At 44.8% G+C, this 22698-nt stretch overlaps 4 protein-coding genes across 5 annotated transcripts; 3 read left to right on the top strand and 1 right to left on the bottom strand.

Moving 5' to 3' along the window:
* The first annotated feature begins 7 nt into the window (after positions 1 to 7).
* irf9 (interferon regulatory factor 9) lies at positions 8 to 4485 on the top strand. Its single transcript, XM_077623751.1, has 10 exons — positions 8 to 179; positions 387 to 460; positions 1184 to 1306; positions 1379 to 1550; positions 1627 to 1745; positions 1819 to 1894; positions 1970 to 2029; positions 2375 to 2749; positions 3416 to 3531; positions 3617 to 4485. The coding sequence occupies exons 2-10, from the start codon at positions 404 to 406 to the stop codon at positions 3755 to 3757; spliced, it is 1239 nt and encodes a 412-aa protein (XP_077479877.1). The 5' UTR covers positions 8 to 179; positions 387 to 403; the 3' UTR covers positions 3758 to 4485.
* emc9 (ER membrane protein complex subunit 9) lies at positions 3874 to 5793 on the bottom strand. The gene is given in 5 exon segments (XM_077623753.1): positions 3874 to 4696; positions 4761 to 4855; positions 4929 to 4998; positions 5067 to 5143; positions 5222 to 5793. Coding segments are annotated over 5 exon segments (618 nt in total). The 5' UTR covers positions 5417 to 5793; the 3' UTR covers positions 3874 to 4515.
* A 489-nt stretch (positions 5794 to 6282) lies between these two features.
* Positions 6283 to 9413, top strand: LOC144091442 (neutral cholesterol ester hydrolase 1-like). Its single transcript, XM_077623752.1, has 5 exons — positions 6283 to 6576; positions 7347 to 7569; positions 8060 to 8129; positions 8272 to 8443; positions 8525 to 9413. Exons 1-5 carry the CDS (start codon positions 6442 to 6444, stop codon positions 9143 to 9145), a joined length of 1221 nt encoding a protein of 406 aa, XP_077479878.1. The 5' UTR covers positions 6283 to 6441; the 3' UTR covers positions 9146 to 9413.
* A 3666-nt stretch (positions 9414 to 13079) lies between these two features.
* LOC144091506 (tumor necrosis factor ligand superfamily member 10-like) lies at positions 13080 to 22196 on the top strand. Of its 2 annotated transcripts, XM_077623896.1 has the most exons (9): positions 13080 to 13163; positions 15110 to 15235; positions 17893 to 17980; positions 18067 to 18444; positions 19485 to 19640; positions 20622 to 20667; positions 20755 to 20856; positions 21565 to 21800; positions 21872 to 22196. In XM_077623896.1, exons 3-9 carry the CDS (start codon positions 17906 to 17908, stop codon positions 22079 to 22081), a joined length of 1203 nt encoding a protein of 400 aa, XP_077480022.1. In that variant the 5' UTR covers positions 13080 to 13163; positions 15110 to 15235; positions 17893 to 17905; the 3' UTR covers positions 22082 to 22196. The 2 variants fall into 2 exon arrangements, with proteins under 2 accessions (XP_077480022.1, XP_077480023.1); XM_077623897.1 differs by lacking the exon at positions 17893 to 17980.
* Positions 22197 to 22698: the final 502 nt, after the last annotated feature.

Genomic DNA, 22698 nt, shown 5'->3' with positions numbered 1-22698 from the left:
GGATGGTTTTCGTCATCTGTCGCCCTCTGGGGGTCATCCTATTTTTCTCCTCAGTCACGTGGTTTATAAGAAGGGAAGGCGGTGTCTGAAAAATGCGTTCCTGTTCTCGCCTGCATACAACAACTAGCTTGCAAGGAAGAAAACACGAAAGGCAAACTGGAGCAGCGTCAGTCTTTGAGGTGAACTGAACATGAACTTGTTTCCTAATTCTTACGGCAGACCTTATTTCGAACATTTTACCTCAGTTAAACGACAAGTTCAATGGCTGACTCCATATCGAAGGGGCGTTTACTGACAATTGGATTTTTTTAATATCAATGACCAAGTGATTGTGTCGGTTTATTTTTTTTTATTTTTGTCTGTTTGATTTAATTTTCGCTTTCCAGTTGCCACTTCGGGAGACATGAGCAACGTGAAAGCGAGATGCACCCGTAAACTTCGAACCTGGATGGTAGAACAGGTGTGTGAGACCTCTTACGATCCGGATGTGATGTGTGAAAAACGAGCGTCGTAAACGTAGCGTAATTTTGTTATTGCATGTTGCACGTACTATACTAGCGATTTTTGTCACAATTCGTGCTCTGCATTTTGAGGGAAAATTTAGGTTGGTTCACTGTTCATTTGAAACAAAAAGATGCTTTCCTACTATTTAATGATGTTTTGATACAAAAACTAATGTTTTAATTCTTGCTTGGAAAAGTGATTTTTGATCTTCAACTAAATGTTGTTGAGAAACATCAATAACATTTAGTTGAAGATCACAATTCACTTCAACACAGTTCCAAGCAAGAATTAAAACATTAGTTTTTGTATCAAAACATCATGAAATAGTAGGAAAGCATCTTTTTGTTTCAAATGAACAGTGCACCAACCTAAATTTTCTGTTTTGGTGTCTGCCATTTTGGAAGAATTTTTTTGTTGTTGACTTTTTTCACAGTTTCTTGGCTACTAACATTTTTTTAAACTATTGTGAAACGCCATTCAGAGTCTTTAATTCTTTTGCATTTTATAAACTTTTGGTCTACTTTGACTACAGATGAAAAAAAAAAACACTTCATGGAACTTTATCGGCAGCTGTTACATTTGTCTTGTTTAAAAAAAAAAACACACATTAAAAATTAACCTATTCACCATTGATGACCACCAAAGGCAGTTGTTTACAAATTACGGCCAAAATTGACAGGTGAGCAGTGGTAAATATGCCGGTCTGAGGTGGGAGGATGAATCCAAAACCATGTTCCGCATCCCGTGGAAACACGCCGGAAAGCAGGACTTCCGGAAGGACGAGGACGCCGCCATCTTTAAGGTGGACACCATTCAATCATTCATTTCATTCTGTGATTCAGCTTGCCAATTTTCCCTCTTTTGTGGTCTTCAGGCGTGGGCGGAATTTAAAGGCAACATGGACGACAAGAACCCGGCCACTTGGAAGACGCGTTTACGCTGCGCCCTCAACAAGAGCTCCGAGTTTAGCGAAGTTGTGGAGCGTGCCCAGATGGACATCTCGGAACCCTACAAAGTTTACCGGCTCGTGCCGTCCGAGGACCAAGGCGAGAAGACGCTTTCTTTCGCTCGGTGTTTCCGCGAAACTCCTCCTTCTCACGCCGTTGTCACGTTTTCGCGCAGACGTGGAGACGCCCCAGCGCAAAGGAGGCGCCAAACGCGGCAGAAAGTGCAAACGCGAAAACGCAGACGATGGGGATGTGGTTCGGGTCAAGCGGATGAAGACGGATGAAGTGGAGCCGGTGAGGCAAAAATAAATAAGTAAAAAAGGGGGAAAATTAGAAGCATTTTTTCACATTTTCATTCTTTTTTTAGCACGTGAACGAAGAGGAAGCACGTGAAAATAACCTGCCAAAATTCCTCCAGACAGACGCTGAAGTACAGGAAGCACGTAAGTTATGGATATTTTAATAAATATGCTATGCCCGACAGAGTTCTGCGCCTAAATTGTTGATTTTCTTTGCAGCGTTTAAAGATATTCTACTGGATGTCCGCATTGAGGAGAGTTTTACGCCGCCCCCTGAAGGTGACAAACTGCTACTGCACTTTTATGCATTTTTAGTATCATTGGTGAAATTTGGGCAGCGATTTTTCCGGAAAATGTGTTGATACATTTCTGTCAAAATTGTTATGACACTTCAAATTAAAAGTAATGCCTGGCCTGGGTGAAATATGATATAGCACTTTTATGTGTCACAAATTCAACTTTTTAGAAATAAAATGCAATAAAAACATGACTTTAAATAGAAAAAAAACATTCACCATGTATTTGAAATGTAAATAGACAGTGAATATTCCTAATATTTATGAATAATAATAATGATGGCTATGATGATGATAATCATAATAATATTTTTTAATTTTTGCTCAGATGGCGACTCGTTGTTGGTGTCAGTGCATTATTTGGGCAAGCAAGTGCTGAAGCGGCTGATCAAGGGCCCCAACATGCGCATCCTGTACGCGCCGCCATCCTCGCTCGTGCCGCCCACGCCGGCCCCCGATGCTTTCTTCCCGCGCGTCCACCTGCCGCCGCCCTCGGAAGACGCGCCCGAATTGCTCCTCTCTCTGCTGGCTTTCATGGAGAAGGGCGTGGTGTTGACGTGCACGTCGCGGGGCGTCTACGGGAAGCGTTTCTGTCAGGGCCATGTCTACTGGACGGGGCCACTGGGGTCCTCTTCGGGGTTCCACAAAATGGACCGGGGCGCCGAGCCCGTCCAGCTCTTCGACAAAGACGCCTTTAAGGAAGGTCAGTGTTTTTTGTTTTTTTTATCTTTAACCTAATATTAAAGGATAAACGACAAACATTCTCTAGTATTCGTGTGCGGTCGATTGGTCGCCGGCCTTTTGGTCGCCCGGACCACGACAACCGGCGACCAATCAAGGTAAAACAACATGTCTACGCATGAATAAAAGCCAACAATGGCCATGAGCAGTTTCACTGAGCCGACATGAGTGTATAAGTTTGTATGTACATGCGCTGTCCCTTTAAGAAACTACGTCAGTCAGGGTCTTAACAAGTTCTCCAACAAAAAAACAATAAAAGTCCGGGAAATTTGGAGCTTTTCTTTAGCCTAATAATTACTAGGGCATTAAGTATGACTAAATAGTCATTGGCAGTTTGTATTTAGGGAATTTGAGCAACCATTTCAATGGTCATTATCACTTACCTTCCGGGTTGACCAAAAGACCGGCGACCAATCGACCGTGTACCCTATTATTATGGGGTTTGGGTTACATTCACCCTTTATGTTAAAATTCTGAAAAAAACTATTTCTATTTCATTTGATCAAAAATGCCACAAAGTGGGTGCATTTTCATGGACGTAATAATGGAAAGTTTGAGACCCATATCCTATGTAGATAATGGATTTTTTTTCTTGTTTGTCTTTGTTTGTCTGATTTTATTCACCCAGAACTTGAGAGCTTCCGTCAAAATGGCGGCGAGCCGCCACAATGCACCCTGACGCTTTGCTTTGGCGAAAAACTAAGCAGCTCTGAAGATCTGTCCAAAAAATTCATCGTCGTCCTGGTACTCAAACCTCACATTTCTCACCTTCCTCTTCCACCAGCAAAAAAAAAAAAAAAACCTGAGACATTTTGCGTCCGTTTTTCAGGTGACGCTTCCGTGGGCGCAGGAGCAAGTAGAAAGCGCTCGTCCCATTTTCCCCTCGCTCAACGTGATCCAGTCTCCGTTGGACGAGATCACGCTCGACCTTGTGGCTGTGCCCAGTCAGGAGCAGGCGCCGACGCCTTGAGGGAAATCGCGGCGGGCCGCCATCTTTCCCCAAATCCCACTGATGTCACTTTTCTTTTCAAAACCTATTTGCACTTAAGAATGAGATATAAAAAACTGCATTTTTACACATAACGCTTTAGTAGATTTGCATGTTGGACTTTTAATAGCGACATTGCAAATATGAACGTTTTAGGACACAAGAGCATTTAAACGCCACTAATGTTGCACCGAGTACTAAAATGACCTTGTTTGTATCGAGAGTAGAAGAAATGTGCTAGTAATAACTTCTTCTTAACGTCGATGCTTTAACCTTGCCCCTACCAACATGGCCGCCAAGGTACAAGCAAGGACAGCTTTATTTTTAATGCTTTTGCCATGAACTGAAAAGACATTATGCAATGACTGTTTGTTCAGTCGCTGTAAAGTAACCAGTGTTTTAATCCGCCCCCTAGCTGCCAATCGTATTACTTCAAATGAATTAGACACAGTCATTTACTCTTATAGAAATGTATATTTAAAAAAAAAACTGCAACATTATCAGGTGTTAGGTGTTGTAATCGGTGCAACTCCAGTAGCAGCTAACGTCACAGGTGTAAACACAAAAGTAAATATTACAATTAACTTGGTTACCGCCATTGACAACTGTAGATGTCAATGGCAACCAATTATTACACGGTGGCTGGTGTAAGTACTACATTTCAAAATTTATGTTATGTAACTGGAGCAAAACACGTTTCTGAACTCTAATTCAAGTCTTTTTAGTCTTTTTTTTTTCACCTAGATATTGCCGTTAGCGGGCGACGCTAGCTCGGCGATCTTGGCGTTGAGCTTCTGATTGGTCCAGTCTTTAGTGATGTCATCCAGGTGGCTGTCGAAATCCACCAAGCGGGATTGGTCGCCGGACTCCAGCATCTGGCTGGCGATGGCGCGGGTGTCCTCCCACTGCCGCAGCATGATTCTAAACGGAGAAACGTTTTTTCAAGTTGGGTATATCGTCCGCGGGGGTGCCGAGAGGGTCTTACGTGTGCTTGTCTTTGAGGGTCCATCTCGAGTCTTTGCGCTCGTACATCACGATGGGAGGGACGCGTTAGTCCGGGGACATTTTGCTCCCGTCCAGCTGGGGAGGAAAAAAATGGAAAAATATTGGAATTAATCTGAGTGATGATTCAGTTTGTTTTCATCATACCAACCATGAGCAAAATGGCGCCATCGCACTGTTCGGCAATCTTGTCTGCAATTTTCAGGGCTCCTTGCGTAGGGCTTTACAAAAAAAACAAAAACAAAAAATTGTAAAAATTATACACAGTTTGTTTCATGACTAATTTAACCTGCTGTCCGACACGGATGCGTTGGCTTGGTAGTATCCCACAATCCTCTGCTGCGTCTGCGAACACCACACGTCTACCTAGAAAATATATATATATATATTTTTACAATACAAGAGAAAAGAAGTGTTTGTGTCTAAAAGTGAACTTTGTCTCACCTGGGTGAGGGCCAGTTGGGTAACAGGTGCCAAGGACAGGTGCGAGTGAAGCAGGGGCACGCAGTCAGTCACGCAAACAGCGCCCCCTTTGGACGTGGAGGACAACAGCAGCCCGTTGACGCTGCACCGGGGGAAGTGGCTAGCGTGCAGGTACATTTTGATGTACGCCCGGCACGACAACTCCACTTCGCCCATGACAGTCAGATTTTAATGGAAATCGACCGTGAGGCTAACAGTAGCTCCCCGAAAAGAGCCGACCCTCTGCAACGTCAGCGTTATGCGACGGCTGCGCTACACTTAGCATCTATGCTAAACTCTAGCAATGGGTGCAGGCTTTCGTCGAGTGAATATAAATTTACAGTAGACCAAAAAAAAACACGGGCCTTGCCTGGGAAGATAGACTGCTTTCCAAAAAGGCTCTTATTTTCCAAATCTGGATCAAAAGCGAAAAAGCTAACGAGTCTTTGATGACAGCCACTACGTTGAAGAGAGAGGCTATTGCTAAAGGTTCGTCGAGTTGACAAGTGAAATCATTGGCTGGAGTTTTCGCTTTCTCTTATTTGATTGGAGGATTTGGTGAGGCAATTGTTTTCTTCCGGGGTGTCTTGTCTTTCGCATTTCATTGGCCTACGTAGGCACGTCTTGTCACTTGATTGGAGGAGATAATTGTCACTCATTGTTGTCACGGGCAAAAAGCCGAGTAAAAGTAAACAACGTAACATTAGGCTATAATCGTACATATTTATATATATATATGTTCATTAACGTGAATATGTATATGTTAATTAATATGTACTGTCCCTTTATTTAATAAATCAAACCTCACAAATTAATTAATGCGCTCAAGTGGCATTGACGACAAAGAACGTTTATTGTTTTTTTATTTTAAAGTTTATCTTCCATAAAAAAGATCATTATAGGGGTTTAATGACAAAATACAATGTTTATATTTTTAAGCGTCTATTTTTCCTTGCCTCGTCGTTACGTAAACCCGATTTCACCTCCGCCACAGGAAGTTTTCAAAATAAAATCCTGCCCACTTTATTCCGACGCTACCGCGCGCAGCCAACTGACGCGAAGAGCAAGCGCAACTTTTACATTGAAATTGGGGTCATTACCCGGCGTAAGGTGGCCGCCCCCACTGACTCGAGACCCGGGCGGGGAGGGCGTTCGCCAGCGAGCCCAAGCCGAGCCACCGTTCACCGGTGCGCAACCCAGTGATGAAGCTCCGTTACGCCGGAGCCCTGCTCCTGTCGGCGGCCGCCTACTACGTGTACCTGCCGCTGCCGGGCGGTGTGTGCGAGCCGTGGAAGCTGATGCTCCTGGACGCCCTCTTCCGGGGATTAATGCGTGCGGTGAGCCCTGACAGAACAGCTGGCCTGGGGGAGGGTTGCAGGGGGTGATTATACCACTTGTTATTATTATTTGCCATGTGTGGAAACAATAACAATTGCTTGGTTCAACGATGCTCATTTTTTTTAGGGAGCCATTGGTCCTTCTTTGGTTAGAAAATTAATAATAAGCTATTCCTGCGAGTATGATCACTCATTCATTTCATCATTTTAAAGGGGGGGGGCAAAAATGTAGAATTTACGTATATAGCCTTTTCAATAAATACAATTGAGTGCATGACAAAAGTAGCTTCACTTTTCACCGGTGTTAGATGGCCAATCCATTTGGACTGGGAGGAGTGGCAGCGTTCATTTGATCGCAACGTCACATTTGAAATTGATTGGACGTATTCTAGTGATATGCAATTTTAATTTTGGGATGTACTTACAAATCTGTTAACGCGTAGCTACAAGCGTTGCACCGATACTAGCATTGGTATCGATGTGTTAGCTATAAAATAGAAGCATCCTTTCTAAGATATGTTTATTAAATTGGCTTTTATTTAAAACAAATATGTATTGTATCTGCATTATCCAGGTATCGGGAGCGCAAAAAATATCATTGCAACACTGCTGATTATCTGTATTTATTTCAAACTATCGCTGTGACCTTTGACCGGCAATTGCGTAACTGAAACAAGGGACTCGTTCTTCTCGCTCCCACACCCCATTGCTTTCAATAGTTTTCCCACAAAGCAATGTCACCCCGGGGTTGTTGTACGTTGTGCCCTCAGGGTGACGGAGCCCAGTCGCTGGGCGTGTGCCACCGGGCGCACCTGCTCAACAAGGTGGTGTCGTGGGTGGAGACCATCGAGGCCCGATCCAGCGCGACCGTCCACGTGAGCGACGGAGAGCTGGGGGGCGTCGCCGCCAGAATCTTCCTGTCCAGAGGGGACCGGAAGGCCAAAAGGGGCGTGGTCTACTTCCACGGTGGGGGGTGGGCCCTCGGCAGCGGACGTAAGTACGCCAATTTTATTGTTTATTGCTATTATTATCTTGTATGCAATTTCAGCCATATACTATAATATATAGCAAATCAATTGTAACGCTTTTCACGTGAAAATTGTCACATTTTCACCCAAAAAGTTTAGGCTTTTTAATGTGAAACGTACTGTATTTTTAACTTGACGGGTGTTAACGTTCAAATTATTTTGCTTTAATATGAATATTCTCGCTTTTTAACGTGGTCTATTTTACCTTAAAAAAAATACTTTAAAATTGAACACGTTGCAACATGGGCTCCGCCGCCAGAGGGCGATGTTGGCCATTACAAAACGATAAACTAGATTTATTTATCAGCGTTGTAAAGGCATTTTAGTATCATGTTTAGTGATAAATATTGAGTCCAACTTTCTGTACCTGACCTCGTGTGATATTGATGATTTTTCGATGTGTAAAATCCCAAAGAATTGATGAATGATATCACGTGATTCCTCTTTCTCTTCAGGAATGCGATCGTATGACCTTTTGTGCCGCAAGATAGCCGAGGATTTGGACGCTGTGGTCATATCTGTCGAGTAAGTTAAAAAAAAAAAGCACATTGGGATTCAAAGGTGAAATACAACAGAACTCTGGTTGAATGAAGCAATATTTTCTCTTGCCACTAGAGGGAGCACACCCTTTAAAACAAGTTTGTGTTCCTTTACTTTTTGGTTGTAGTTACCGTCTGGCTCCAGAGGCGGTGTTCCCGGATCAGTACCGCGACGCGCTGGCGGCGTCGCGGGCGTTTCTGTCCGAGGAGGTCGCGGAGCGTTACGGGTTGGATCGCCATCGCCTCTGCGTGTCCGGGGACAGCTCGGGGGGGAACCTGGCGGCGGCCGTGGCGCAGGAGGTGACGTCGACGCCACCGTAGCTCTTTGAAAAAGGTTCTTGAGAATCTCCCGTGGAAAAGCCGCCCTCCGTTTCTCCGCAGCTGGGCTCCGACGCCACCCTGACGGCTCACTTCAAGGCCCAAGCCTTAATCTACCCGGTCCTGCAAGCGCTGGACTTCCACACGCCGTCTTACCAGCAGAACCAGGCGGTGCCCATCCTCTTCCGACCCGTCATGGCCCGCTTCTGGCTGATCTACCTCGGGGCCGACCCGTCTCTGGAGTCGGCGCTTTTGGCCAACAACCAGAGCGCGCTGGACCAAGTGGTCTTCGGCCCGGCCGCGCGCTCCCGACTGGACTGGAGCGCTCTTCTACCGGCCCGCCGCAAGAAGAACTTCCGCCCGCGGGTGGTGCCGAGGGGCACGCCGGGTCTGCTGGAGCGGGCGCCGGCGCTGCTGGACGTCAGGGCGGCGCCCCTCCTCGCGGAGACGGACGTTCTGGCCAGGACGCCGCCGGCCTACGTGCTGACGTGCGAGTTCGACGTGCTGCGAGACGACGGGATGATGTACGCGCAGAGGCTGCGGCACGCCGGCGTACCGGTCACTTCCGACCACTACGAGGACGGCTTCCACGGGTGCCTGTCGTTCGCGTACTGGCCCGTGGCGTCCGGCGTGGGCCGCCGGGCCGTCGACAATTTCGTCAAATGGCTGGACGGGAATCTCTGAGGCAAGCGTTCTCCGTTTTGCGTTAGCTTCCGGGCGGCGGAAGCATTAGCGATGTCTTACACTGGGTTTTAAAGGTCCGCTTTATCATTGGTTGTCTACGCCAGGGGTCAGGAGCCATATGTGGCTCTTTTCACGGGTGCACAAGGCTAGCCTGTGAACTAAAATATGCAAAGCCGAGTTACGAATGCACCAATAGGAGCGGCACCTTTTTAATCATAAGTTTATTTTGATTAGACTTCTTCATGCATTCTCTCATTGATTAGCAAAAGCATAACAATGTTGTCAAAATAATTCAGGGACGTTTTAACTTTAAAAGTGGTGAAATGACTAAAAAGTGTTTTATTTTTAAATTATGAGCCTGGCTCTCAAGGAAAAACATTTGAAAAGAAGAATTGTTTATGGCTTCCGACCCCTGGCTTTCCCTTTTACCATTTGCTGTTCTTTGAGGCAGTTCCGAAATTGCCCGCCAGGTAGCGGCAGAGGAGTGACACTGACGCTGTGAATTTCATTTCATTAACAAAGAAGAAGAGCGATACGCGTTAAGCGAATTGTTTGAATGTCTCGTTTGATTTTTACGGCGATATAAAACGGATTGTTATAGTTTTACTTTTTAAGTGACATCTGGGGGCATTTTTGATGTGTTATATCCGATGTAAAGTTTGGAGGAACGAGTTTCCTTTCTCGGCTTTAATTTACGTACACCTGTTACCTCGTCAACCTTTTTTGCGTTTTTAGCTAACGCTTATTCCATGTCACAACACACTTCCAACCTGCTGTTTTCCACGACAAAAGTAAGTAAAATATATAAATATCTATTAATATATATGTACTCTTTGATTAGCGGGCTTGGTGTTCGTCAGTTTACTTTAGAATGTTTTTTTTGAAGTCTATTGAATATCACGGTCATCTCTAATGTAGCAAAAAAAAACTATGCTAGGTCGGTTGGACACAATAATTGAACAAGTATGAAAATGGGGCAATTTTTAATTGAAGCAAAATGTGTTGGGTATATCACAGTTGTTACTTCGAAGTGGAACATATCATCCATAATTCTGATTGTCGATTTTATCCATTAATAACTATCTGACGCTAGGCTAGGCTAAGCTAAGCTTAGCTTTGCTTGCCACTCATGTTAACATTGGTAAAAACAATAGAAGGAAAAGAAGCCAAAGCTACTGCTAAAACCAAGCATAACATCTTTTTTTAATATCAACTTCCAAACAAGAAAATGTTGATAGTAAACCTATCTTGAATTGATAAATGGACATTGCTAACCCACCCAAAAGAAAATAGAGAAATAAAAACTAACAGAAGCCAAAGAGTTCCATTGACACATTTTACGGATTGATTTAATCACGGCAAGCTTCCTGCTTTTGGCTAACTTTTCCTTTTACTTAGAAAATCTAAAATCCCCAAACAATGAACCTTGGGAGTAGTCCTAGACACACACACACATCTGAAGGCCAAAAAAACAGACAATAATGCATACCACTCGTACAAAACATATAAAAATAGTCCAGCAATCATTAAGGCGTGCACATGTCTATAAAAAAAATAAAGTACAAGTCATGGGGGGAAAAAAAACTAAACTAAATGGCCTTATTGTCTATCAGGGAACACTTAAGCAACCTCGATGATTGGTCGTCAAGCAAACCAGATTTCCCACTGTTTGCGGTTATCCTCCAGCCCAGAGAACCTGTTTTTGTTTTGGTTGGAACAAGATAACTTATTTGTCATGTTTTCCCCACTTGGTGCTGTTTTCCTGTTCCCAATTTGGCTTTCGAGACTTTGTGGGATTTTTGGAGCGCCATTTCGGAAGTCCGACTTTCATCAAATGCGATGTTGACGTTAAAATGTGACAACATTGCCAAATAAGCTCCCTCTGTTAATTTGCAACAACTTTGCCATTAAATTGCGTCAAGTTACACTTTGAAATACCGTATTTTCACGACTATGGCGCATCATATTTTTAGCCGCAGTGTCAGTAACAAGTGCTATTTCTGTATTTTAAACACACAAAGGACGCACCGTTTTTTTTGGCGCATATATATTATATATGGATGAATATCGAACCGCAATAGCGCTGGCTACCGGAAGCAGCCCCAGACTCTTTTTCCGGTTTCCGGTGCGCAGTGACTGCTGGGATATAGAGTTCTTGCACGCTACACCCACACGCTAAAAACACGTTTTTAAAAAGGCAACAGAAGCAAAACTGAGTTGGGTTGTACTTTATTTAGCCATTTTACAACTTACTCACGTCATCATCACCCACAAATCCATCAAAGTCCTCATTTTCTGTGTCCGAATTGAACAATTGTCCAAATGAGTCATCGAAAACGCTGAGTTTTATACGTTCATCCAGGCGGCCACAATCCATTCGCAAATAGTAGCTAGCTGGTAGCTAGCGTAACTTTTCCAACAGTGCTTTCCATGCTTCGTCAAGCTGTATTGATGTCGATGTATACAGGCCACAATCCATTGGGTGTATTGACAAAAGAACTACATATCCCAGCAGTCACTGCGCAGTACTTTGTCTACGGGAAAATAGTAGTCGGTGTACCCTATCAACTAATTCATTTTATTTTATCGTGATAACAATTTTAGTATTGGTCCATATATAAGGCGCACTGGATTATAAGGCGCCCTGTCTATTTTGGAGAAAATTTAAGACTTATGTGCGCCTTATAGTCGTGAAAATATGTTACAATGCACGTGACAACAGTAAACTTTGACGTCCAACTGCCATTTTAAATTGTATTTTGAAAAAATGCCTGCGCTTGAATTGGACGTCCATTGCCGTGATTGGCAGGCAAAGAGTTAAAGTCAGCAAAGGCGTGCGAACGCGGCGTCTTCGCGGCTTTCGAGGTCAGCTGCAGCTGCTCGCCGCCCCCCCCCCCCCCCCCCCCCCCCCCCCCCCCCCCCCCCCCCGGCGTCCAAGGGCGGCTCCACTTGAAAGACGTCGCGGCGATCCGGGTCGCGCATGCGCGTCCAAAAAGCGAAGAAGAACGCCGGCGGACTTTGAAGTGTCACACTTCTTTACGTTCAAGCTTTGTCAGCTGCCTTGATTTTTTTTTTTTTTTTCGGCGCCGCTCTTTCTTACATTCTCTCTTTTGACGGATAAATTTGATCCATGTTTCACATTGTGGCTTTTCATCCAAAGGAAGACTTTATCCAGACGCATTTCGGATGGATTAGGAGAAAATCTGGACCGCCAAATCATTACTTCACTTCATATTTTATTTATTTTTTACGTGGAAGAAGCTTCATTTAAAAATGTTTTCAAAATGGAGCCAAAGTGAAAAGCTTCCAAAACCACTCCGACATGCGTCCGATCGTTCGCCGGCCATCAATCATGATCCGTTTGGCGTTTGGTCATTGGCTGCCAACCCTCTCACGTCAAATAGATTTGGCAACTGATAACGGCGAGTTAAAAAAATACTTAAAGCAATACAAAAATACTACATAGAGAAAACAACGTGAAAATTTAAACCCTTTTTGAAGTGGTTTATTTTGAAACTTTTTTTACTACAATATTTATTTTCTTAATTTAGGAATTTGATATATTTGGGCTATTTTCATATGTAGATATTGTTAAATGTTAACTCCACAATAAATAATATTTGGAAATTTTGGGGAAGTAAATTGCATTTCAATTTTCTTTTAAAAAATTGCAACAAAAACAAAGAAATGCACTTTTAAATGGATTCACGCTGTAAAAAGTGTATGGAAAATAACTGTCGGCCCAGTATTGGCCAAACGAGCATAGAAAAAATAGATAAAAAATGTTCCCCAAAAATATTTGGCTGGCTGTCCATGTGTGCCACACATGAGCGCGAACAAATGAAACATGTTTTGCAATGATTGTTGATTTATTGATTTGTTTCGGGCTTGAAGGATGCTTCTTGCGGTGCGCTTTGGCTCACACAGCCCCGCAGGGACGGGGGCAAGGCGACCGGTTGTGTGGGCCTTCTGTCTTCAAATGGATTGGACATCTGGCACCGTCATTGCAGTCCGTCAGGCACAAAATTAGCATTTTTTTCCATCTTCCAACCCAGCATTGAGCATGACTGGACGTTTGGTTGCCGGACGTTTGGTAGAACGGACGTTTGGTCGCCGGACGTTTGGTAGAACGGACGTTTGGTCGCCGGGTTCTCTCGCTCTCAAAATGATCATCATGAGAGAAAGAGTGAGTTTGTAATTGCATTGACAATGTAAGAGAGCATTAATACCAAAATATCGCTCGCTCCCGGCAGATCTATTGGCGTGTGTGTACATGCAATTCAGCGCCAGATTCGCTCGTATTGGCGTGTGTACGGTTTTTCAAACTACGGCCCGCGGGCCATATACGGCCCTAATCCGGCCCACCGACGTTGTCCAAATTATAGTAAAAATCAATGACCTCATTCATTTCCCTTTACCCTGCAATACCGCTCATCACTCTCAATTTAAAGACTGCTTTCTTTCGTTGAATATGTTCTTAATGTTGAAAGTAAATTAGAAAATACATTTTTCACCTTCAATTGTGTCTTTTGTCTTATGTTTCAATCCCTAGCTTTGATAAATTACATTGCGTGTCCAAATGCTGTCCAATTTTAGGATGGACGTCCGGCTGCCATTGACGGCGATGGATGTCCACCGACGTCCGGGCGACCAAACGTCCGGCGACCAAACGTCCGGGCGACCAAACGTCCAAGTACCGCATTGAGTTTAGCAATAATAGACGTTCAATTCTGGTCCTAAAAATGAGTGGTCGCAACACCCGGCGACCTAAAATTGGCCCAATATTTTTTCATATATTTTTTAAAATGAAAGGAGAAACATGACCATTTTTGAAAAAGAACATTTTTGCTTCATTTTTAATTTTCCAAACCGATCAAAAGTCCTTTTTTGTTTATCTTCACACTGTAATTGCTAAACTTGGGTTATTTTTCTTTTGAAGCGCCATTTCACATTTGTCTTTCACAAGCTATTTGACCGACGATATCTGCCGACCCTCCCGCTCACTTTCAATTGAGACTTAATCTCATCTCCAAATTTGGACTTTGTCTTACGGAAAAAGCATCGAGGAATAAAAGTGGGCTCGCTTTACGAGATAAGCGTTGACGGAACGCGGTCGTTAAAAAAAAAGCAACCCAAGAAATAAAACAGCCTCGGAAAAGCCAAGCGAGCGCCGGCCAACAAAAAAAAAGAAAAACAAACTTGGACAGCCCCGCCATTGTCATCCATTTTGGGATCGAGACCTTTTTTTTCTTCTTTTTTTTTTCTCGGGCAGATTTACTCCACGGCTCGCTACGTTGAGTTATGCCGGCGCCGCTACCAGCAAGAATGCTTCGTTGGGGGGTCGTGGGGGAGGGGGGGGGGGATCAGGGGGGGGGGGGGGGGATCCTGGGGGGACGTGGGGCCCCCCTTGTTACGAGCAACAAGATATCCAGCCGCGATTGGCGCTGATTGAAAACAAACATTGCTGCCCCATATGTGTGTGTGGGTGGATGGGGGTGGGTGCGTTGGGGTGTCCCCCAAAGCCCCCCCCCCCAACACACCCCATCCCCCGCCATTAATCAGAACCCAGATGATGAAGTTGAAGAAAAACACAGGCAGTGAAAACAAGCGCTTGGAATGTCAAAGGAAAGCCGCCCTGCCTCGTTATCGCCACCGCCATTGTTCGCTCTTCCTGACAAGCTAGGCTAGGCTAGGCTAGTCTATATGGGTGGGCGGGGCCACACCACAACGGACCACACGTTTCTTGAAAATGCAACTAGCAGATGTCAATTGGTTTGAAATGATGGATGAGGGAATTCCACATTTACTGTCTTTTTCCTAGAAAGGGAAATGTATTTGCTTTTTTTATCAGTAGTTTTTGACATTTATTATCTTCAGGTGAATTGATGTCTAATAAAAAAAAACTCTTTTCTTAGAAAGGCAAACATGAACTTTTTTCATCATTTGTTTTTGATCTACTTTTAGGTGAATATTAGCATGAAACGCAAAGTGGTCTTGCATCATTGGCTGTGGCGAGCCAGATGTTTGGCCCCGCCCCGCCGCTTGGACACTGGCGTTACGTGACACCGCTTGAAAATTCCCTGCTCTTGTGTAAGTAACATCCAAAAACACACACACAAAAAGCTTATTCATACGTAATCAAAAACGACTAAAAAAGCTCGGAAAGTCCCCCAATTTTTTGAACATTACGATTTTCTTGAAAATTCTGATTAGTCGTCCGTCAGCACTGAAGAAGAAGATATCAGATGATGTGCTTGTTTGGCGCAGCAAATTTCCTTCTGTCAACACGTCAGCAGCTCCATCAAAGACCCCCGCCTCCTCAAACACCCCCCCCCTCCCTCCCACTCGTTAACACGCTAACAGCTCCTCGCACTCGTGGCCTTCCCCTCCGTGACGCCCCCTCGCTCGGAACCATACCCAAACAAAGAGTTGAAACGTTCTGATTCTCCGGGTGTCTTTGACAATCGGCCTCAATGGGTACACGGTCGATTGGTCGCCGGTCTTTTGGTCGCCCGGAAGGTTATTGATAATTACCATTTAAATGGTTGCTCAAATTCCCTAAATACAAACTGCCAATGACTATTTAGTCATACTTAATGGCCTATGAATTATTAGGCTAAAGAAAAGCTCCAAATTTCCCAGACTTTTATTGTTTTTTGTTGGAGAACTTGTTAAGACCCTGACTGAACTGACGTCGCTTCTTAAAGGGACAACGCATGTACCTACAAACTCTTCTACACTCACACGTCGGCTCAGTGAAATTGCTCATGGCCATTGTTGGCTTTTATTGATGCGTAGACCGTGTTGTTTTACCTTGTTTTGTCGCCAGACTTTTGGTCGTCGGTCTTTTGGTCGCCGGTCTTTTGGTCGCCGGTCTTTTGGTCGCCGGTCTTTTGGTCGCCCGTTGTCGCGGTCCGGGCGACCAAAAGACCGGCGACCAAAAGACCGGCGACCAAAAGACCGACGACCAAAAGACCGACGACCAAAAGACCGACGACCAAAAGACCGACGACCAAAAGACGGCGACCAAAAGACCGGCAACCAATGGACCGTACACGGCCTCAATGAGCCTCAAAGATTCCATTTTTTCTTCATCCGACCCTCCCAGTTGACAACAAATTGGTCGTAAAAGGGTCTGCTGCCGCATCACCGCTCCGCACGGATTGGTCGGCGCTCCATCGGGGCCAACGAGGCTTCCCGTGAAGCCCGCCGGCCGTTCCAAGAAAAACAATGACACGCACGAGCGTGCGTTGAAGCGCGAGATGACTCCCAAAACGCGCCAAGTAGAAAAAAAATAAGCGGAGCGGATAATAGCGCAATCAGCTCTTCTTTTCTTCCAACCTTGAAATGTCAAGAGCGGAACATCACAACCTGTTTTTGCTGCTTTTCGGTCGTAATGATTTGATTTGGTGATTCTCTATGATCCCATTTACTTTGATTTGCTTTGGACTTCGTGCTTTTGCGTTGTTGTTCTGTCCAATCAACCTCTTGCTACTGCCACAATGACATTTCCCGAATACGGGATGAATAAAGTTATCCAATCCAATCCAACTCATTTGCGGCCCATGTGTGGGAAAATATTTGTCAATATCTTTTTTTTTAGCAATTAGATTTTTGAAAGTAATTACCGGAATATCGCAGTTAATGTAGACCAGACATGGCCGCAATAAACGAAAATTCTCAAAGTAGGATCACCCCCACAATACGTTTTAAAGTTTTACAGCTATAAGCATATCAAAAGACTAATGTATTTATATCTAAATATATATATAAAAATGTAAATATGTTCAATACTGTACTCACAGTGCAAATAGTTCCTCTCCGCTTGATATAAATCCCAAAAAACAGGTTCATGGGAGTTTTAGTCTAAGTCCTTTGTCTTTTAGACTGCAGGTCTCGGTAAATTTAATTTTTCTGTCCAAAATTTCCACTATGCAACGCCGCCACTTTACCAATTTGCCCGCCTTTGGCGTGTTCATCTGCATGTATAAATTCACATATGTACGCATATAATTGCACGTGAGCGCACAACGGTTAGCATATGACTTTTCGACCACTTAAAACGCAGCAAAAGGACATTGAAGTGGCTCCAAATTTTGGCGAGGGGGGCGGAGTCCGCGGCGAGAGTGGACGTCGTTGACCTCCACGGCGAACCCGGTGCGGGAGTGTAACTTTAGCGTGGGTTGTCTCCCGTGGGGCTGGCCCAGGAGATGGAGGCCAGATGTGGGTGTTCTCCCCGTGGCTCCCGGCCAATCGGCGCCGTCCCATCGGATGCCGCGACCTCGCCGACATGCTACGTCACGCAGCCGCGGAGCGCCTCGTACGCGGCGCGCCGTCAAGTTGACACGCTGGCGGGCGGGAGGGATTCGCTAGCAAATGTTCTGACCCGTGCGCTTGACAGGAAGTTAAAAAAAAAATTAGAATAGGAGTACAAGGGTGTCAGACTCGGGTTGGTTCGCGGGCCACTTTAACGTCAACTTGACTTCACGTGGGCCGGACCATTTTAGATATAATATTTAGATTTTTTTTAAATAAATGGATTAAAAGCCCTGAATGTTAAGTTTTTATAGATCTAAAACAGTTTATTTTAGCTTTTTTTATATATATTTTTAGATTTTACAAAATGATTATTGAACTAAAAACACAGAAAAAATGGATTAAAAATGACAATTATTGATTTAAAAGGGGGAAAATCAGGAAATTGAATATACATCTATACTCTTCATTTGAATTTGTTCCTAAAACAGAAAGTCGACACTCATGATTGACTTTCCCGGGCCACACAAAATGATGCGGCGGTCCAGATTTGGCCCCCGGGCCGCCACTTTGACACATGTGAGTTAGCATGTTAGCTTTGAGGCAAACCCTTATTTATAGCTTATCTTTATAACTTATGTTTGACTTTTCTGTACTCTTAACAGGAAACGCCAGTTGAAATGAACTTTCCAAAAGCAGACAAAGGCAGACGGCGCGCCTCCCCCGGACCGCCTCCCCCGGACCGCCTCGCCTCGCCTCACCCGCAGCTGCCTGGACTCCCCCGTGCCTCCTCCCCCTTTCGGCTATCTCTCTCTCTCTCTCTCCGTCACACAGACCGGTCGCTCCTCGTCCGTCGTCGCAGCCGGCGCGCCGAAAGTCTGCGGGTGAGCGAGGCGGCGTACCGGGGCGGCGCGCGCGCTCCGTCCGTGGCCATGACGGCGGGCTGGGCCGCCAAGTTGGGACTGGCGCTGCTGGCGGCCGTCCTGCTGCAGAGCCTGTTGGTCGTCCTCACTTTGCTACGCTTCGCCACCTCGCTGGACGCCGTGAGTACGCCGTCGATACGCCGTCACGAACACGTCCAATAAGGAAGCCCATTTGAGAAAAGTCAAAGTCCCTTGAAGGAGGGGAAAAAAGAGTAAGAACTTAAAGTACTTTAAGAATAAGTTAGGGATGGCCACCATTTATATTCTCATATCGTGCACCACTAATATGTCGTATTTGCGCCATGGCTGGGATTTTTTTTTCAACACAAAACGGTGTGCGATTTAAAGGTCCACTTTTAAGCACTTTTAAATTTTTTTTTAACTCAAAACGGCGTGCGTTTTAAATGTCCACTTTTAAACACTTAAAAAAATTTTTTTTGACTCAAAACGGCGTGCGTTTTAAATGTCCACTTTTAAACACTTAAAAATTTTTTTTAACTCAAAACGGCGTGCGTTTTAAATGTCCACTTTTAAGCACTTTTATAAAAAATTATTAACTCAAAATGGTGTGCGTTTTAAATGTCCGCTCTTAAGCACTTAATTTTTTTAAACTCAAAACGGCGTTTGTTTTAAATGTCCACTTTTAAGCACTTAAAAAAATTATTAACTCAAAATGGCGTGCGTTTTAAAGGTCCACTTTTAAGCACTTAAAAAATAAATAAATAACACAAAACATCGTGCGTTTTAAATGTCCACTTTTAAGCAATTGTGCGCGTATTGACCGTCCTTGACCGAGATGCAAATGATAAAAAAAAAAAAAAAACACGGTGGCAAATTTCCCCTTTCATTTGATTTCTTTTGACTTTACAAGTAAAAATGATGATTCTTGGTATTCCTTCCTTTTGGCGACGTCTCCTCCGAAAAACGTTAAATAAAGTTCCACCACCCGCGTTGTGGAAACGCTTGACTTGAGTCCGGGGATTTGGGATCCACTTTCCTTTTCCGCTCCCAAGTACAATCAGGAAGTTTTGCTTTTTCTCCCTTCCCTCCCCAAGGTCGAGTCGGAGCGACCGACCGACCGGCTGACTGACTGGCTGCGACCGTTTCATTTCCGCCTCGTAATGAATCGCTCTTTCTCTTTCTCTTTCACTTTTGGGCAGTTGAAGGAGACCTTCTCCCGGAGCAGCGTGTCCTGCCTGAAAGGTTGGGACCTGGAGAGCCAGACCTCCACCGAAGGCGCCGGCACCGGCGCCCCCGCGACCAGGGGCCATCCGTGTTGGCAGGTCACGCAGCAACTGCAGCAACTCGTCCACAAGGTAAAAAAAAGAAAAGATAAACGCACTTGAAATTGAATGCTTTATTGTCAACAACATTTAAAGCGACATCTTTGACTTCACTTGATGTGACAAATGTGTGGCCGTAAAAGTCGCCCTAGCCAATATTTTGAAAGCGCCACGGTAAGACACGCGCAAAGAAAGAGGCTTTGTTTAGCCCACATGTGTCAAAGTGGTGGCCCGGGGGCCAAATCTGGCCCGCCGCATCATTTTTTGTGGCCCGGGAAAGTAAATCACAAGTGCCGACTTTCTGCTTTAGGATTAAATTAAAATGAAGAGTATAGATGTATATTAAACTTCCTGATTCTCCCCCTTTTAAATCAATCATTGTCATTTTTTAATCCATTTTTTCTGTGTTTTTAGTTGAAAAATCATTTTGTAAAATCTAAAAATATATAAAAAAGCTAAAATAAACAGTTTTAGATCTATAAAAAAACGGAATATTCAGGGGTTGTAATCCATTTATTAAAAAAAATATCTAAATATTATATCTAAAATGGTTCGGCCCACATGAAATCGAGTTGACGTTAACGCGGCCCGCGAACCAACCCGGGTCTGACATTTCTGGTCTAGCCCAAAAAAACGCCAAACAAAGAAGTCATTGATGTAACTTTAATCGGCGGAGGAATGCGCGCAACGCAACTGCCAGGCACTCGGCTCCGCGTCATCCGAGAAATAAAAGTCACTTGTAAAATGTGCAGGTGTGCATTCATTTTCAATAGAGGTGCTTTTACATCGTCCAATCAGATTCCAACTTCGTCTGTGTTCTGGCCGACGGCGACAATTAACGATTTACGACGTCTTGCGTGCAAAGGCGGCGCCCTCGCGTGCTCTTTCGTGGCCTTAACGCTTTCCGCAATTGCGACACGACGCTATCGCGAGCCAAGTTCTCGTCATTGGTTCTGTTTATTTTCACTGTCTTGAGCCAAAATGCTTTGTTTTTGATTGTTTTTTTTTCTGCAGTCGCTAACGCAACGCTATCAGAAGTACATTTCGTCAGCGGTTAAAGGTGAGTGAGGCCTGCCAATTTCTTCTTGTGTTGTATTTGTACTTTTTTTATTTTTTGCTTCCTCTCTGACTCCACTCTCGCTTTAAGAGCGAATGTTCGGAGTCCCGCCCTCGCCAGAGGACGACGGCGCGCCGAGACCCAAAGTCGGCGCCCACGTCACGGGGAGCTTCGTGCCTAAAACGGATGCCGGTGAGTCGCCGATTGGGTTTTTTTTTTTTTAAATACCGTATTTTCACGACTATAAAGCACACTTAAGTCTTAAATTTTCTCCAAAATAGACAGGGCGCCTTATAATCCAGTGCGCCTTATATATCGACCAATACTAAAATTGTTATCACGATAAAATATAATAAATCAGTGGATAGGGTACACCATCCTCTACAGCTCTCACAACTATGGCAAGCAGCCCCCGACCGAGTCTACTATTTTCCCGTAGAAAAAGTACTGCGCAGTGACTGCTGGGATATGTAGTTCTTTTGTCAATACACCCAATGGATTGTGGCCTGTATACATCGACATCAACACAGCTTTTTGAAGCATGGAAAGCACCGTTGGAAAAGTTACGCTAGCTACTAGCTAGCCACTATTTGCGAAATGATTGTGGCCGCCTGGACGAACGTATAAAACTCAGAAAATGAGGACTTTGATGGATTTGTGGGTGATGATGACGGGAGTATATTGTAAAATGGCTAAATAAAGTACAACCCAACACAGGTTTGCTTCCGTTGCCTTTTTAAAATCGTGTTTTTAGCGTGTGTCCGTATGTTTAAGCTGGTGTATGTTTTGCCATGCCTGACTGCGTCTTTAATCTCAATTGTGTTTTTTTATTTGATTGAAAGCAGACACGTTTTTAAACATAAAAGTTGACATTTGCTTGATTGACGCTCCGCTCCACAGCCACGGCGGCGACGCTGGTCCGTCGCGTCCACGGCCAAAAAATCTGGTGGTGGGAAGGCGAGAAGGGGCTGGCCTTCCTGCAGGACATCCAGCTGGTGGACGGCGAGCTGGTGGTCCCGCGACCCGGCCTCTACTACGTCTACGCGCAGACGTACTTCCGTCACGTGGCGTCGGAGGACGAGGACGCCGAGGACCAGGACCGGGGGAGGCCTTTGCTACAGTACGTCTACAAAAAGGTGATGACGCCAAACGGTGGGGGTCGGAGCCGGGCGAAGCCGGACTGACCGTAGACCTCCGTCGTCCACAGTTGAGCAGCTACCCGGTCCCCATCCTGCTGATGAAGACCAGCCGGACGTCGTGCTGGTCTCGCCACTCGCAGTTCTCGCTGCACTCGGCCCACCAGGGTGGTCTCTTTGCCCTGGGCCCCGGCGACCGGCTCTTCGTCACCGTGACCGACGCGTCGGCCGTGGACGCCGACGAGAAGAGCAGCTTCTTCGGGGCCTTCCTGGTCAGCTGAGCGTCGTCGGCGGAGAAAAGGAAAAGGAATGTAAATATGTTGTCATTGTAAATGTGTGTCGCAAACATCTTGTCCATTGCTGATTACTTTTTCATTAAAATGAGAAAAAAACAAATCTGCTTATGGTTTCCGGTTCAGGGTATCCCGAATCGGTCAGCTGGGATAGGCTCAGGCACCCTCCGCGACCCTTGTGAGGACAAAGCGGTTCAGAGAATGAATGAACAATTAAAGTTGGTCTCATTTCATCAGGCTATCAAGTTAGGTGACGCTTGTTCGGTTCTCACGGACCGCCATTATGCTTTGTGAAATTCACCTGCTGTTGAAATCGGCGTTTCAAAATGTAATCAATAAGATGTCATGTCAAAATAGCTCAGTAAGTATCACTCGTCCGTCGTTCGTCTTTTTTTTTTAGGATGGGCAACACTGTCAATAGACAAAATACGAATTCTATCTCTCGTGCAAACCTTTAAAAGTTAATAATGGACGGGACAGAAAGCTTTGTTAGAGTTCGGTCGCTTGTTCACTTTTTCGGTGTCCTCTTCTATCGACTTTTGCATTCTTTTTTCTATCAATTATGCTTAATCTGTGACCTAAAGACGGTCTTTGTCGACAATTGA

The sequence above is a fragment of the Stigmatopora argus genome, chromosome 17 (genome assembly GCF_051989625.1).
Source record: "Stigmatopora argus isolate UIUO_Sarg chromosome 17, RoL_Sarg_1.0, whole genome shotgun sequence".
Taxonomy (NCBI): domain Eukaryota; kingdom Metazoa; phylum Chordata; class Actinopteri; order Syngnathiformes; family Syngnathidae; genus Stigmatopora; species Stigmatopora argus.
The sequence above is the reverse complement of the archived record's forward strand: the minus strand, read 5'-3'. Positions and strand labels throughout refer to the sequence as shown.

Coding starts and splice junctions, on each gene's coding strand:
- irf9 (XM_077623751.1), top strand. CDS start 404: ATGAGCAACGTGAAAGCGAGATGCACCCGTAAACTTCGAACCTGGATG. Junction 2,750..3,415: donor CAAAGACGCCTTTAAGGAAG/GTCAGTGTTTTT, acceptor TTATTCACCCAG/AACTTGAGAGCTTCCGTCAA. Junction 3,532..3,616: donor AAAAATTCATCGTCGTCCTG/GTACTCAAACCT, acceptor TCCGTTTTTCAG/GTGACGCTTCCGTGGGCGCA.
- LOC144091442 (XM_077623752.1), top strand. CDS start 6,442: ATGAAGCTCCGTTACGCCGGAGCCCTGCTCCTGTCGGCGGCCGCCTAC. Junction 8,130..8,271: donor GCTGTGGTCATATCTGTCGA/GTAAGTTAAAAA, acceptor TTTTGGTTGTAG/TTACCGTCTGGCTCCAGAGG. Junction 8,444..8,524: donor CGGCGGCCGTGGCGCAGGAG/GTGACGTCGACG, acceptor GTTTCTCCGCAG/CTGGGCTCCGACGCCACCCT.
- LOC144091506 (XM_077623896.1), top strand. CDS start 17,906: ATGATTGACTTTCCCGGGCCACACAAAATGATGCGGCGGTCCAGATTT. Junction 19,641..20,621: donor TGCAGCAACTCGTCCACAAG/GTAAAAAAAAGA, acceptor TTTTTTCTGCAG/TCGCTAACGCAACGCTATCA. Junction 21,801..21,871: donor TACAGTACGTCTACAAAAAG/GTGATGACGCCA, acceptor CGTCGTCCACAG/TTGAGCAGCTACCCGGTCCC.